Below are 17,731 nucleotides of genomic sequence, written 5' to 3' on the forward strand. Positions count from 1 at the left end.
GGGGTACTTAGCTTTTAGAAGTCTTGAAGTAGTATTCGGTAGTAGTAATCTCTGGATTTGACCGACCGGCACTTGCGAACAGCTTCTGCTTGAGCCACGCGGCAAGAAAGACTGGGGAAAATGGCGTCGGCTGATGCCTTTATACCCGAAGACCAGCAGAGATGACGTCGGGTGAAGTGCGACACCAGCCGAGGCCAGACCCAGACTTTGGAATCCGGCCGACCGAAGGGCTGCCTGACGACAGGACAACCCATTTGTTAGGACTGCAGATGCATCCTTGAAGGACATCCAAGAATGCTAAAATATTCCCAAAGCTAAGGAAGAGAGGAGGCAGTTATTGAGCATTAGGAGTAGCTATTAGGCCCTGCAAGACTGCAATGGCAAAATCAGCTCTGGATTTAGAGAAAATTGGCAAGTGGTAATGCTTGGTGAAGGTATGCACAGAACTTCAGGTAGCAGCTTCTAGGATGTCCCTGGTAGGAACACCTCTGAGAAAGGCTGTAGAAGTAGATGCAGCCCTGGTGGAATGAGGTAGGTTTTCCATGGTGCTTATAACAGAAATGAATGCAATGACCTATCCACTTAGAAATGGTTTGCTTTGAAATAGCCTTCCCCTCTGCCCCTTCAGCAAAGGCAACTAGCAGCTGTTCAGATTTCCTGTGAGGCTTGGTCCTGTTCAAGTAAAATCTAAGTTGTCTATGCACGTCTAAGGAGTGCAGTATTCATTCCCCTTTGTTCTGTGGATTAGAAAAGAAGGTTGGCAAATGAATGGACTGATTAAGGGCCACACTGGATACCACCTTGTGCATAAATGAAGGATTGGTCCTGAGGGACACCCTGTCTGCATGAAAGATGATGAAAGGCTCCACTGCCATGAGGGCCTGTAATTCAGACACCCTTCTTGCTGAAGTGATGGCTAGCAGGAAGGCTGTTTTCCAAGAAAGGAATTTCAACTCGCAGTTGCAGCTGGCTCAAAAGGAGGTACAATGAGCTTTTCCAATACAAAGTTAAGGTCCCAGGCAGGAGTAGGAGCTCTCCTGGGTGGTCTTAAATTTTTGGCACCTCTGAGGAATTGTTTCAGTAGGGCGTGAGAGAAGAGGGGTGGCTCAGTATTACAATGTGCTAAAATGGCTGAGGCATGAATTTTAATGGAAGAGAAGGAAAGGCCTTTGTGAAGCATCTCTGTTAAGTATTGAAGAATATGGGGTAAATTGGGCACTGTGGTGCCCATTCCCTGAGTCTGGCTCCAGGAACAGAATTGTTTCCACTTTTTAGTGCAGGATTTTCTAGTACTAGGCCTCCTTGCCTCCAGGATGACATCCAGCACATGTTTGCTGAGGGATGGTATAGAAGAACTCAGGTAATTAGACAGGCTGCCAGGTTCAGGGTTTGAAGCTGGGGGTACAGAATCTGGCCCTCCTGCTGGGACAGTAGGGAAGGAGTCTGAGGCAGGTGCCATGGTTCCATTAGTGACATACTGCGCAAGAGGGGGTACCAGTGTTGGTGTGGCCAGTCTGGTGCAATGAGTATTGTCCTTGGTTTGTCCTGTTTGATCTTTAGTAAAACTTTTGAGAGGAGAGGCAGAGGGGGAAGGCATAAACTGAGAGGCTTTCCCAGATAACGGACAGGGCATTCACTTTCCAAGCTTGTCTGTGGGGAGCCCTTGTGCAGAATTTGTCCAATTGGTAGTTCTGAGGAGAGGCAAACAGGTCTATCTCTGGGCTCCCCCATTTGTTTCTCAGAATGTTGAATATCTTTGGCTCCAGTTTCCACTCATGTGGGTCCATGAGATTTCTGCTTAGGTTGTCTGCCAGTACATTTAGCTTGCCTGGCAGGAATTGAGCTTGTAGGTGCACTTAGTAGCTCAAGGCTGTGTTCCACAGAGCCATGGCTAGTCTGCAGAGGGGGTATGAGCGAGCTCCCCCCTGCTTGTTTATGTACCACATAAAAGTGGTGTTGTCCGTCTTTACCAATAATTGCCTTGTAAGAATGTGGTCCTTGAAAGCTGTCAGAGAATTCTGTACAGCTAACATTTCTTTTTGATTGATATGCAGGTGCATTTGACTAGGGTTCCATTTGCCCTGAATGCACTGCCCTGCCAAGTGGGCCCCCCATGCACAGTCTAATGCGTCTGTTAGGGTTTGGGCGGCAGGGGGTAGAGTGAATGGCAGTCCCTTGTTGTGCTGGCAGGCCTCTGACCACCAAAGAAACTCTGTCTTTATACAAGGACTGATGGGAATCATCGATTCCAGGTCCTGAGAATGTTGACACCATAGGCTTTTTAGATACCACTGCAGTTTCCTCATATGCAGTCTTGCATATTGAATTAGTAGAATGCAAGAAGCCATGAACCCCAGGGCTTGCAGTATTTTCCTTGCAGATAGCTGGGTCTTTGTGGCCAGTAGTTTGAAGTAGGCTGTCAAATAAACTTGCTTCTCTGGCGTGAGGTAGGCCATCTGGGAAGTTGTATTCAAGCTTGCTCCCAGGAATACAATTTGTTGGCAGGGTACTACGTGAGATTTCTTTTCGTTTATGGTGTACCCCAGTGAGGTTAGCAGTTTCTTTACAAATGCCAGATGATTTAATATAGTAGGTCCTGGCTTTTTGCCTGAATTAGACAATCGTCCAGGTATGGGTATATTTGAATATTTCTTTGCCTGCTGAATGCAATAACTGCAGCTATGTACTTTGTGAATACCCTGGGCGCACTAGATAAGCCAGAGGGCAGTGCAGAGAACTGATAGTGCATGTAGGCTGCTCTGAAGCGTAGGTATTTTCTGCAAGATATCCTTATTGGGATGTGCAGTTAAGCTTCCTTTAAATCCAATGTTGCCAACCAGACATTTTTGCCTAGCATGGGAAGCAGCTGATGAAGCGTTAGCATTTTGAATTTCGGGATTACCAAAAAGGTGTTTAGGACAGACAAGTCCACGATAGGACGCCAGGTGTTGTCTTTTCTGGGTACCAGGAAATGTCTTGAGTAAAACCCTTGTCCCCATTCCTCTTCTGGGACAGGTTGAATAGCCCTGATTAGAAGATTGAGAACCTGCTGCTCAGCCTCTGCCCACTGACTTGGGGGTAGGTCTGGCCAACTGTTTGGGGTTGGTAAGGAGTGGAAGTGGAATCTGTATCCTTGGGAAACTATATTTAGAACCCATTTGTCTTGGTTAATGAGTTCCCAGTTTTTTGCATGCAGGGCGATCTTTCCCCCTAAAGGAACAGTCAGTTGAGAAGGGCTTGGAAGGTTTAAGGTTAAGTCATTGTGACAGTTTACTACAGGAGGGTGCCTTACCACTTCCAGCTTTGGAAGAGGGAGCCCCCCACTGCTTAGGGCTGAGAGTACCTCGAGACTGAAGCCTGAATGGTCTGCTGGTCCTGGGTTTGGAATGAGAAGGCCTGGAAGAGGCCATGGCCTACTAAATCTGGGAGGCTGTACTTGCAGGGAATCTAACAGTTTGCACAGATTTAGCTTTTTCCTCCATCTTTTTAAGTACGTCTTCTGCTTTGTTACCAAACAGGCGGTCTTGGTTTAAGGAAGCATCCAGTAATTTAGCTTTAACATGATCTGGTACAGTTTGCTCTTTAAGCCAAGCATGCCTTCTAAGTACAAACCCAGTGACAGCAGCCCTGCAAGATGCCTCTAAGGAATCAAAACCCCATTGCAAAGTATGTTTACCAACTTATTCTACCAACTTGTTCAGCAGAATGCGTTAAATCCTGTAATTCTTTATTTTCAGCACAGTCAGGAATCAACATAATTTTCTGTTTAAGTAATCCAATAATATGCTGTTGATACTTTAACATATGAAACTGGCAGTTTAAGGCCCTAATGGCCTAAGTAGCAGAAGTGCATACCTTCTTACCCCATCTATCCAGGGCCCTGGAATCTCTATCTGAGGGGGTAGAGTTTTTGGCAGTAGTAGCCTTAATGCCCTTGGGTCCCTGTGAAATAGTCTCTAGATCCACAGTAGGATTCTTAAAGAGGAACTTGTGAGAGTCAGGTACGCTGTAATACCTGTCAGGTTTCCTGGGAGCCGGAGATAAAGTGTCTGGGGCCAGGCTAGATTCCATGACGGCATCACCTACAATGTCCAGTACTGGAGGGATAGCTAAATGCCTGTGTTGACGTAGGAGTAAGAATTCCCTAAGCCTCTTTTTAGAGTCAGAGTAATCCTGGCTTTCCCAGCAGAAATGCTCCCTATGAGTATGCAAAGTTTCACCAAAAGAGAAATCTTCCGGAGGGGAAGCAGAAGGAATGGAGTCCTCTGCATCAGAATCCTCATAGGTAGATAAGGGCAAATCCTGGTCATCAGAAGAAACAGAAGTATCAGAATCCTAATCCAAAGAATCAGAAGGAAAATCAGTTCTAGGTCTCAAAGGGAGAAGGGTGGCTTGGCTTCCCCTGATTAGAGTAATAAGGTCTTCAGCCATTCTTATCATTTGTTTTTAAGGCATAGGGGCCTGACCATGCAGTCTGGGTGTAGGTTTTCTAGGCAAGGATCGAGTTTTAGGCCTTGAAGAAGAAGATGGCATTGGTTTGATATGCAAGTTAGTAGGCCTGAATACACTTTCAGAAGCCGGTGCCTGCACAGCGGCTTCAGACCCATCCAAGGTAGAGACATCCGCAGGTTCCATAGTCGAAGAAGCATCTTGCGGCATACCGGACTCCGAATTGTTCTCAGTAGAGGCCTGTGAATTTCAAGTAGCGAATATCAGGAGCTACAAAAGCGCCTCACTGAGTACCGGCGAACTGGCGACTAGCTCAACGGAAGCATCATCGGCAGCTTTGGACCTATGCGGTCTGTCTCTGTCTTTCTTCTTGTTTCTTTGGAATGTTGTTAGTCGGCTGGCTTACCTAAGCCATTTCTGGATAACTGAACCGAAAACCAAAATAGTTAGATGCAAAAATGAACCGACAACTAATAGTTCGAGGATTGAATAAGGCACAAAACCGACAGCGAGGGACGTCGTGGCCTGGGCCTAAGCAAGGAATGCAGTATGAATGAAAATCTTTATGAGATATTTGCTTTCCACAAGAAATACAATTGTTAACTTTTACTGACATTGGTTTAGAGCAAGAAAAAGGATCCCCAATGGGGTACTTAGCTTTTTCGAAGACTTCGGATCTGAAACCCGAAAACGAAAATTTCAGTAGTTGGCCGACCGCCACTTGCGAACTGCTTCTGGCACCGCACGGTAAGAAAGACTGATGTAATGGCATCGGCTGCATGCTTTATACCCCTCACTACCTGACGTCATGGAAGATGAGACAGCAACCGACACAGGACTCGAGACTTAGATAATCAGGCCGACTGAGGGCTACCTGCAAGCAGATAACCCAAATGTAATGACTGCAACAGTGAAACAGGAAGAACATCAGTATCCTGGGAAACGGAGAGAGATAAAATTTCTCTAAGTTCAACTGAAATCCCACATTAAACGAAAGTCTTTTTTTTTTTTTTTTTTATCCAAGCCAAATAATCTTGACAACCTGCAAAATAATCTGCAAAAATAAAGCAGTCACTAAAAATAAGAAAAAAAAAAAACATGACTGCTTTGCTACCTGCAATGGACTATTACAGGAGCCAGGCACTACAACCCAGAAGGTAAAACAGAAAAATGAAACTAAACCAGATGCAGCAAAATCTAATATGCATCTGAAGTCTTTGAGAGCCTTAATATTTTATGTAACTTTTAAATCCAAAGTTACTAGAAAATTCAGACGTAGAATGAGAGGTAACACACACTGTAGAGGGCAGTACATACAATTTTGATGTAAAGGTTAAAAAAATGAAAGATGTAGGGGAGGTCCAGAAATTCTTTCTTTCTCTGCCATCAGAAATATTCTTTAACAGGACTCTTTCACAATATAATCTGGGGGGGAAAACTCTATAACCTCATGAGACAGTCTCTGGTCTAAGATAAGACAGAACAAGGAGGTTTGACTATACAGACACAGAGAAATCCCTCGAAAATGAGGACAGGAGTCCCATTACCAACTGTAGACTTTTAGAATGCTTCTCAGAACCCACATCTGTTGCCACAGAGGGATGTAATGACCTAGACTTCCCAAAAGCTTTACAGGAATGGCAGGGTGGGGGTGAACATAATGGAGTGCACAGTCTGTGCTTTTAGATCAACCTTGGTTCAGAGAGGGCACTTCCAAGATGGCTGCATATTGAGTAACAGCTTAATTCTAGCTCTCCCAGTGTGAAAACAGAAACTCAGCAGAGAAGGCCAGTAGACTTGTATTTACAAGTAAATTTCAGTAGCTGGCTAATAAATGTACTGCCTGGATGCCAGGAAAAAAAGGAAATACACAGGACTTGAAAAAAAATCAAACTACAAAAAGTGAGGAAGAAACACTGACTGGGGAACATTCTCTAGCTGTTCAGCTAAAAGCAATGCAACCTTCAGACATGAATTCCTGTAACCTACAGGGAGACACAAGACAACTGCACATAGACCTGGTTAAAACAAATGAAATACTGATGGAATATATCAACAGAAACAACAAAAGGTTCGAAAAAAAAATGGAACAAGCTTTAAACAAATATTCAGATGAGGAGATAATGCTGAAAAAAATCACAGGTCGAAATGAAAAAAAAGCCTGGCTGAATATGAGACTGTTCAGGAAGAGATGTTTCAAAAATACTAGAATTAGAGGACAGGGCAAAGGAAAATGTTGGAGTGAAGGGAGGGAGCATGAGAGTTGACAAGAAGAATCGAGAGTTCATTGGAAATGATCCATAGACAGGAATTGGGAAATGGAGATGAACAGTAATAAAACCAGTAACTTAATGTGGGATTACAATGCAATAACTACATGTGTGAAATATAACAAAACAAGAAAATCTGGAAATATTGGACTTTTTCAGAATTTGTTGGAGTTGGGGGGGGGGGGCTCAAGCATATGCCCTACTTCATAACATTCATCATCATCATCTTCTTTCGGCTGTTCCTGTTAGGGGTCGCTACAGCAGATCACCTGTTTCCATTTCTTCCTGTCCTCTGCATCTTGCTCTGTCACACCAACCACCTGCATGCCCTCTCTCACCACATCCATAAACCTTATCTTACGCCTTCCTCTTTTCCTGTTACCTGGTAGCTTCATCCTTAGCATCTTTTTCCCAATATACTCAGCATCCCTCCTCAACACATGTCCAAACCAACATAATCGTGCCTCTCTGGCTTTGTCTCCAAACCTTCCAACCTGGGCTGACTCTCTAATATACTTATTCCTAATCCTGTCCACCCTCGTCACACCCAGTGCAAATCTTAACATCTTTAATTCTGCCACATCCAGCTCAAACTCCTGCCTTTTTGTCAATGCCACTGTCTCCAACCCATATAACATAGCTGGTCTCACCACCCTCTTGTAGACCTTCACTTTTACTCTTACAGGTACTCGTCTGTCACAAATCACTCCTGACACTCTTCTCCACCCACTCCATCCTGCCTGTACTCTCTTCTTCACCTCTCTACCACACTCACCGTTACTCTGAACTATTGACCCCAAGTATTTAAACTCATCCACCTTTGCCACCTCTTCTACTTGCATCCTCACTATTCCTCTATACTCCTTCTCAATCACACACATATATTCTGTCTTAGTCCTGCTGACCTTCATTCCTCTTCTCTCTAGAGCATATCTCCACCTCTCCAGGGTCTCCTCCACCTGTTCCCTACTCTCACTACAGATCACAATGTCATCTGCAAACATCATAGTCCACAGGGACTCCTGTCTGATCTCGTCTGTCAACATGTCCATCACCACTGCAAATAAGAAAGGGCTCAGAGCTGATCCTTGATGTAACCCCACCTCCACCTTAAACGCATCCGTCATTCCCACCGCAGACCTCACCGCTGTCACACTACCCTTGTACATATCCTGTACCACTCTTACATACTTCTCTGACACTCCCGACTTCCTCGTACAATACCACAACTCCTCCCTAGGCACCCTGTCATATGCTTTCTCTAAGTCCACAAAGACACAATGCAACTCCTCATGACCTTTTCTGTACTTCATCAACACTGTCAGAGCAAACATCGCATCTGTAGTGCTCTTTCCTGGCATTAAACCATACTGCTGATCACTAATGATCACCTCCCTTCTTAACCTAGCTTCCACTACTCTTTCTTTTCTTTTTTTGACCTGTGTATAAGACTAAAGTTACTAAAACATTTTGACTTCTTGTATCTTACCATCCATGTCCATATAACAAACCTTCCATTTTCTCAGTTTTTCTATTTTCTTTTGTTAAGTCTCTTCCCACATATCCTTAACTGCCACACCAGAATAATTTCTAATCCATACTACTGAATACTTCATTTTATCATGTCCCCATAAATACTGATATTGCTGAACCAATTTGTGTGAGTACATAATTTACCACTATCGCCTTTGTTTTAGCTTCATTAATTTTGTATTCTGAAAAGATTTTAAACTGTCTCAAAATGTTCCACAACACTGTAATGTCTCTTTCTGGTTTTGTCAGGTATAAAATAATATCTGAAAATAGAGACAGATTTTCTTGACTACCATACTAATTATATCCTTGAATTTCTGAGCCCCTTATTTTATTTGCCTGTGGTTCCAAACATTACGCAAAATAAAGGGGAAAGAGGAGATCCCTGCCTGGTTCCTCTGCTCAAACAGAAATTATTAGAGAGGACCCCCACCACTCTATACAAGTAACAGGCTTTAAACCTTATGGGTAAGTTTTGGCATTTAAGACATTTAAACCACAGTCCATGTCCAAGTTAAAAGAAAAAGAGTCAGATCAAATGATTAATGGTAGCCAAGTCAACAGGTCTGGTTCAGAACAATAAATTATTAAAAGCAACCAAAACGAAAATAAACTGATAGACACTGACCCAAGAAATGAAACTCTTCCATAACCGGCCATTACTGTGAACAACAGAAGACTATAATTTAGAAGGAAACAAACATTTTACGCAAGTCAGCTTCCGAAGGTTCAATAAACATTTTGTTTTATCTCCAATATATCCTGAAGAAATCCTTGAGTAACTGCTTTCAGCAATCATCTGTCATGTGACACTAACTTACTCCTTAATGATCTCCCACATGCTGTATAGCTTAGAGCACTGAGGCAAGGCATATACATTAGGAGAGGGGCATCTTTGTCTACTAACTAGGACAGGTATAGTTTTCAGATGGGAGACTAAACAGACTTATGCTGAAATGGCATAGCTAGAGTTTGTGCCACCCGGGGCTGTCTGAGTTTGCTGCCCCTCACAAAAATCATGGTCAAATGGGGACTCCCGTACACAGCCCTCTCCCACTGCAGCCATTCCAGTGTCCCATTACTTGGCTATTCCTCCCCATTTACCAAAAACACTGTAATGCGCATACTGCTTTATGCTTTACCTCTACAATGTTTATTTGGATTTCATTTAAAACTTATACTGATATACATCTACTAAATAAAACAATACAATTTCACAAGGAAAAACACACTTTGCATTAAAACCTCTTTGGCCTTGAAACTCACATTTGTTGAAACAGCATTGAAACCCACATTCAAAGAAAATGCATCTGGCCAGTTTACCTTTGGGCAGTTTTCAAATCATAGGCCCCTTGCACACATACTTAGGACCATGCAAACATACATGTATTCTTTGATTCAGCTTCCCGAGTGCATTAAATTATATTCCTTATATAATACAGCATACTTGTTAGAGCATGTTTTAAATGTATTGTTTTAAACATTTTTCTAGTAAGCAATGAAGCAAAAATACATGAACCAATAATGACAAAACTGCCCAATTCAGAACATTTCCATCATAAAAGTCTACTCAAAACTTCTGTCATTACAACCTACCAATATCACAAAATATGCACAACCTCTGCAGAAGTAATAGTTATTTAAATAATTCCACATTAAAGAGATCTGTAACCAATGAAGATGTTGCTGCTACCAAACAGCTTTATATTTCATTGTTTGTCTACAAATTAAGTGTCTGTTGCCCTTGAAGGATAAATTGCCTATGATACATTAAAAAATGATAAGCTAGTAATATTGCAATAGGGAATGGATGGCAAACTGATACGTTCATAGTTACTAGGTATGTCCTCCAAAGGAGGACATTCTCAGGACTGCAGCATCCACCCTCTTTAAAGAACAGAGTACAGTATTAGCAATCCATCTACATACTGTGGGAGTAGAACTCACAGCCTTCTGCATCAGAAGTAAGTATACTACCTGTTGTGCTACTAACAATGCAAACAGACTTGGCATAAGCAGCACTAAACTTATCTTTCCCTGACGTTCTCAGCTCCTTCTAAAATGCTCTTGACACTCAACTATATCTCTCAACTTTGCAACACAAGAAATCTGGAAAAAGCCAAAATTTATTGAGGGGGCAAAGGCCCAAAGCCAGGGACGCATTTTAAACATTGCTTGTATAATCTTAGAAAGTAGTCAGAATAAAATGTTTTGTTTTACCATGCAATTAATGAAATATAGGAAAAATGAAACTTAAATGGCCATCATTATTTAGTAAATTCAGTTCTCACTGATTTGCCAGAAAACCACAAATTTTAAGAGGAACAGACAAAAAGTATGAGCCAAACATTCCAGACATTCTGTGAAATCAGGACAGTTGACAGCTGTGGACTCAACTTGAATCACAAGAGGTGGTAGGGGTAGAGAATTCAGGCTTTTGTTTCTTGTACCTAAAGTAGAGAGTTTGAGCATGAGTAACACTAAACACCAGATATACCTAACTGGGGCATTTCACGCACGTACACACACAGACACCTCTCGCTGGCAGCAGCAAGCAAAATGAATGATCCCCACTCACAAAGAAGCAGAACACTCGTTAGCAGCAAGCAAAATGAATGATCTGATCCCCTTACTCTCTCTCACACTCACACACACACACACACACACACACACACACACACAAACAGAACACTTATTAGTAGCAAAATGCTGTACTGTATTTCAAATTACGTATGCGGGGCAGAATGTCGCACACAAAGACGTGGTGCTATAAGACCGTTCTTAAAGAAGAAAGCCCTTACTTAAAAAACAATTTTTTAAAAGTATTAAAGTAAATGTGACGGTCCCAAAAGTGTTGCCCAGGGCGGACTGCCCCTCTGGAACCCCCACAAGTTTATGCCACTGCTTTGCTCTTTACAGACTTAAGTGTCCCCCTCCCCCGTTCATACACTACCCAGAAAAAAAACATAGGCAATAATGCAATTGCATGTATATCTGGATCTTACTCCAAACAGTGTGTACATGCACCACGGCTCACCTAACCTCTGTGATGCTGAAATCCTTTATCAAAAAGATCCCCCACCTTTCCTCAGATAAGGGATTAGTAGCTATGGATGTTCAGACCATATCTTCTGTGATTAATCTTTAAAAACAAAAAAACAAGAGCCATTCCCAAACCCAAGCTGTCATCAGCACAGATGAATGTTCTTGTTTGCATCACTAGACTGATACATGCAATCACTTTTTGAAGATGCCACTTATGAGTTCTGATAGTCTTCTGTATTACTGAAAAATACGCACGCACACGCACACGCACACACACACACACAAAAAAAAAACTTTCAACTTCCAACAGATGGCAGTCAAAGGATCCTACATAAACAGAGTTCAGAAAACAGTTTTAAGTAAGATGGGTGGCTGTTCCAACCTCGCATATCAACAGAAGATTACTGTAAAGAGTGACAATCAGATAAAATGCAAAATACTCTCATGTCTTGAAAGTTGTCATGAAACTTTCTGACTATCTGGTGCATGTTACACACTGAAAACAATGTCACAAGTATGGCATGATGCTCACTGTGGCTCAGGAGGACAGAAACTCACGTCTTCAGTCAAATATAATTTACCATGCAGCTCAATCAGTTGTTGCCACAGCATTACACCTAATCTGTTTCATATACTATACCTTGTACTGAGTGATAGACGCTTGCTTGTAAGGGTGGTCACATTCTATTACAGCATAGTGGTTGGAAGTGGTGCAAGCTGAAAGTCCCTGTTCTGGCTGGTTTCCAGTGGTACTATCTGTGGATTGATTTGGATTAAATGCTGGTGGGGTGTACTTCTGGTTCAAAGCTGCTACAGGAGGAAGAAGCTGCTGTACTAAACTGAATACTTCTACTGCAGCCTGCAAACAAAAAGAAAACAGAAGTCATCAGAGATTCACTACCTATATCAAGACAAAAAAAAAAAAATTAACATGGTGCTATTTTTAATGCAGTAACATAGGTTCATAGGTGTGTACTAGACTAATGGCCCTGGAGCCTTTACAAGCTTAGCCAATAGGATTTACCCTGGCATCATGCCACCCGACCTTATTTTTAATGCAGTAACATGATTTTTTAGAGGCAAACCAAAGACTATTTTCAACTATGACCAAAGCCAAAAGCAGACAAAAGTAAACACGAAATAAAAAATAAAACAGTAATTCAAAGTATATTTAAGTACACAAGTACAGCTATGACAGTATTTACTACAGTGTAGATTTTGTGATTAACAGAATTACAGGTACAGGAATTCATTACATGAATGGAAAAACAGCTTAATCGAGACATCTGCCCTGTGGCATACTTTTTGGCATCTGGATCATCTTAGAGTACAGATGTATCCTCTTGACAAAGTTATTAGGACAATTCAGTTATAAAGCAAAGTGCACCATGCATCCTACTTAGCTCTTTTTGGTGCTCAGGGAATAGCAAACTGTGCTAATATACTGACAAAACATCTTAGGAAAAGCCTAAAAGAGGAAACTACAAACTTGAATCTGGAGGAACATGTAAAAGTCTGAGGCTCCAGTATTTCTGAATAATCTTCTACTCCAAGGTACAGCAATCACTAAATATCAAAGGTATGTGGGGAGGGGGACACAGACCCCAAAAAGACTTTTGAAATTCACTGTTTTGTGCAAATCACACTTGAATTTCTATATTTCTGTGACTTGCAATCTCAGACCTTGCACCTATGATAGCTAGCTAGATAGCTAGCCAGCCAGCTAGGAAGCTTAAACAACCTATGTAAATAAAACACACTTGGCTGAAAAGAGTGCACTGTTTATTTCAAGCAACAATACAAATTATAAAATCTTAATGATGTATTTCCAATTGTGAACAACAACAATAATCTAAACTACGTCATAAAAGATGCAATGAGGGTTAATGTAAATTAAAACTTCTTCCAGTGTGACCACTTTTGGATAGTCTGCTATATTTTCACAACATACTTTCAGCTAACTGGCAAAGGCCATTAATAAGAAAGCATATATCACACACTCTGGGAGAATACATACCTTTAAAGAAAAAAACATACCTTTACACTGTCCTTGATTTTGCAAAATGCCCCTGATTTTGCCCTGTCCCAAGAAATAATTTTGATTTTCTGGTAATTAACTGAAGATTACAGTTAGCTAATAATGCCAGACTTTCACACTTCTTATTTTCAGAAAATGAACAGCTGTGTACATAGGTCTCAACCACTTAAGAAGCCAATGAGGAACGCAGACCCTAGCAATGTGCGACAAACAGTCAAAATGTGGAACACCCTATTTTCGCACTACTCAAAAACGCACCACTTCATTGGGACCTTGTCGAAATGGTCCAGAAGTATTAAGCTAGTGAATACTGTACCTTTTTAAAATACAATATGACACACATGTCAAATAAAACAGTCAGCAGAAACCATTGATAAAATACAATATACTCAGTAGCAAATAGTTATGTAACAGTATTCAAGTACAACTAATAAAACTATGCACTTCAGCACCTATTCTTCCAACCCCTCCACATTTCTCCTAACTAAATCAGTTAGTTAACTAAGCCAGTCATTAATAATAACGCCTTCCATTTTAGTGCCAAACAGAGCAGTGGTAGGCCACATATAGAAAGGTACAAGTGGCAGCACCACTGCAATACCACTTCAGGGTTGCAAGGGATTACAGTTCACAATCTGTCAGTGGAACATTTCACAAGTTTTGTATTACAATAAGGCTTTTCCAAGGTCACATCATGCCTGCAGCACACACCTACCACACTCAAGAAAAATGAAAATCACTTTCTTCATTCTCATTCACTGCAAAATGTATACTTTACCCTTCCCCACATAGCAAGCACTGTGTATATCTCTCTGCAACAAAGATTGCAGTAACTTTTTATATAATTAATAGTAGGGATTAAAAACTGCCCACTGTATTCTCCAGCAGATTAAAGTTTTCATTTCAATAGTAGTCACAGAAACCCACTCAATAATCATTTTTTCAAGACTCATTTATTTAGAAGACAGTTGCATTCTTCTTGTCAGAAACGTAGAAACAGTTAAATGAAATGCAATTCTTGAAATACTGCTTACAGCTTTATTGATAACAGTTCAGAATTGCTTCCATCCCATTTAACACAATAAACAGTCTCTCAAAGCTGGCCAAAAAATTTCAAAAATGGCGTGCTTATCTTTAAATAAAAAAATTTACTTTTTCAAAAAATCAAAAGGGACCGTATGTTTGTGTGTGTAAACCAGTTGCTAGTGTGCATTCTAGCCTCTAACTTTGGAAATGGTTAAGCCATGCATAATTCTAATTAAGAGATATGGGTTGATATTCTACAAAACAGGGGAGCACTAGGACCAGGAGTGGATATAGAATGATAAGCAGGGAAAGGAGAAGTTAGCTCTCCTTAATCATGTGTTGAAAGGTGACCAAGATTTGTAAATACGGAGAGAGGTGCGCTGAGTGTGACAAAATAATGGTAAAGACTGTATAAAAAAGTTGTGTTAGAAAAATGTGCATTCCATTATTTCAGCTAGGGATGTTTTCAGGGAAGCATCAATGTGGTCGGCTTGCTGTGAAGGAGAGGACTTGAGCTGAAAACTAAAATATCTGAACAGCCTGAATTTAGTGCTTTACTACAAGAAAAAGGTTGGCCAAAATGAATAAAATAAATAAAATCGTTTATCGTGTTGATCTTGTAGGCCTAAAACCCACTGCAGATCGGTTTGCTTTTGTCCAGGACAGGAGAATTAGAGGTTTAAATGATAGTAATACAGAGATGGGAGGCTATAAAGGACAAAATATGGAAGGTTTAATTAAAGAATACATTCTGCTTTGCCAGTGTATTTTAAGGATTCAGGTACAGGCCACTGCTAGGGTGGCAATCAAGTGGTCATCTCGCTCTGTAGCCAGGAATTAAGAAGTAATTCAAAGTGTAAACAGTGAGACCATTGGGGACATTAAAAATTAATAAATAATGAAGCTTTTAATACATCTACAGGGAATGGGGAAGAACACAACATCTAAAGAATACTGTGTGAGTGTGTTTAAGGACTGAAGTACGGGCTGTTGCTAGGGAAGCAAAAATTTGGTTGGCTTGCTCGGTGGAAAGAATAAAAATATATACAGTACTAAGGCAGACCATTGGAAGATATATAATTAAGAATTTATTATGCCTGTAGAGACTCTACAGACATAATAAATTATTAACCCACTACTTCGGGGTTATCGTTATAGGCAGCCCTAAAGCCATGGACCTTTTACTCAGCATTTCAACTGGCTGCTAAGGTCAAACTTGTTCTCTAATTGGCTCCCTTTCTCTCTTCTCTCTGCCTATTGGCTATAATTATGGTTTGGGAGCCAATCAGAAAATGAAAAGTGGAACCACCACCGTCAAAAGCGGAACTGCAGAACACTGCTTAATTTCGGTGTCAAATGCGGAGCTTTCCGCACAATGCAGTGCAGTTGAAAGCTAAGGCTGTGTACGATGTTTAGCAGGGTCAGAAGACAACAGTGCACTAGGCATTCTGACATCCAGTAACATTGTACAATGATTCAATACTCCCTGTAAAGGTTCACTTACCACAATGTATGTGCGTTCAAAATGCTTTATGTTTCCAGCTGCTTGTACTTCAGCCCACCTTTTCACATTCAATGGCTATTTTGCCTACTATGCCTTACTAAGCAAATGTAAGGGGGGGGGATGTCACTGCTGCATTGGGGGGGGGGGCATTCCTTACTCCTCTGCAAGCCAAATATCAATGGTGAAAAATCCAAGGAATACTTTAAGAAATGGCCACATGACAACTGTAAGATGGGACTAACAACGTTAATGACATTGGAGTCAGCCACAGTGAGGCACCCTACTGATGCTCTCTCCTTTGCTTTCACAGAACATAGTGATTCAAGGCTGGCAGAGAAAGGAACATTAGCATATTATGCTAACGGCTGGATTTACTTAGACAAGTGCTCCCGCTAGCAGAACTGGTGTATTGTCACTGCTTTGGGGGTTGACAGAGTGTAGTTGTGGTGGGACAGGGATGCTCCCTGTAGATGGTTAATACCAAACAAAATACTGGTTTGTCACTGTAGTTTACCACACTGCAATAATCTGGTTGCTTGGCTGTACCACACTAAGCACCACATCAGTATATAAGGTGGATTGGGACCTTACTGTCCTACTTATATATACAAAGTTTAAGTCTGTAACTGGCCTTCCGTAATACCTAGCAGCAATGGTGAAATGCATGTAAATGTTACATGCTTTGTGGATTATGCAGACAGTTGTGGGTAATCATTAATGTTGCTTACTGCTTACCTGGGGTCTTGTAAGTAAACAGTGGAGCATACTTGTAGAAAGGACCGTGCTTCTGCACTTCTAACTGCAAAAGGTATAATACCTGGGTTTTGCCACAAACCATCCTGTATGACATTTAACACTACAGCCTTACATACAGAAAAAACAGATCCAAATTTATGGACAGGATTTAGCAGATGGAGGGAAGCTGACCTATAGCAACGATCCTATTATCTGAAAAGCTACTGTTATGGTTAAGTATACTCACACAAATATGTCCTGCTCTTCATAACACTCCTGGCTGCAGAAATTCATTATATGAAAGTGGAGTACCAAGCATTCAACCTTCAGTTCTTGGCAATGGCTACATAGTCTACAGCATTCACTGCAGAAAGTACAGTTGTGTACACTTACCATAAATGTAAATGTTCGAGTGTATTCACTGTTACAGTCATTACATTTGGGTTATCTGCTTGCAGTAGCCCTCAGTCAGCCTGATTAACAAAGTCTTGGGTCCTACGTCAGTTACTGTCTTTTCTTCCAGGTCTTCTTCAGGTTGTCAGGAGTATAAATCATGCAGCCGACGTCATTACATCAGTTTTTCTTGCCCCAGATGTCAGGTGGCCCCCCAAATGGGAAGCAATTAAAATCTATAAATATACAAGGTTATACCTCAAAAAAAAATACACCAAAAAGCTTTTAAGCATTGAAAAGGAGAGAAGAGGTATAGCCAAAAGAAGTCAGAGGGCTGGAGGGAGGGTAACCAGGACTGCAACAGTGAATACACTCTAACATCTACATTTATGGTAAGTGTACACAACTGTACTATGTTCTTCGTGTTTCACTGCTGCAGTCATTATATTTGGGTAGATTCCCAAAGCTAAGGATGGGAGGAGGAATTTAGCATTAGAACCAGCTATAAGGCCCTGCAAAATTGCAGTGGCAAAGCCAGCTCCGGATTTAGAAAAATTGGTAAATGGTAATGCTTGGAGAAAGTATGTACAGAACTCCAGGTAGCAGTTTCTAGGATGTCCCTGGTAGGTACACCTCTGAGAAAGGCTGTAGAGGTAGATGCAGCCCTGCTTGAGTGGGGTCTGATCCCCTGTGGGATAGGTTTTCCATGGTGCTTATAGCAGAAATTAATGCAATGGC

General features: G+C 41.3%; 1 protein-coding gene across 1 annotated transcript in view; it reads right to left on the bottom strand.

Moving 5' to 3' along the window:
* MYCBP2 (MYC binding protein 2) overlaps window positions 1–17,731 on the bottom strand; it is a gene marked incomplete in the record, with an annotated part of 5,088,083 nt that overhangs the window by 2,468,849 nt on the left and 2,601,503 nt on the right. The window contains 1 exon segment of the mRNA XM_044072904.1: window positions 11,938–12,156. Coding sequence (XP_043928839.1) covers window positions 11,938–12,156 — 219 coding nt within the window.

Source organism: Protopterus annectens, chromosome 5.part1, assembly GCF_019279795.1.
Source record: "Protopterus annectens isolate FY-2018-M chromosome 5.part1, PAN1.0, whole genome shotgun sequence".
Classification (NCBI taxonomy): domain Eukaryota; kingdom Metazoa; phylum Chordata; order Ceratodontiformes; family Protopteridae; genus Protopterus; species Protopterus annectens.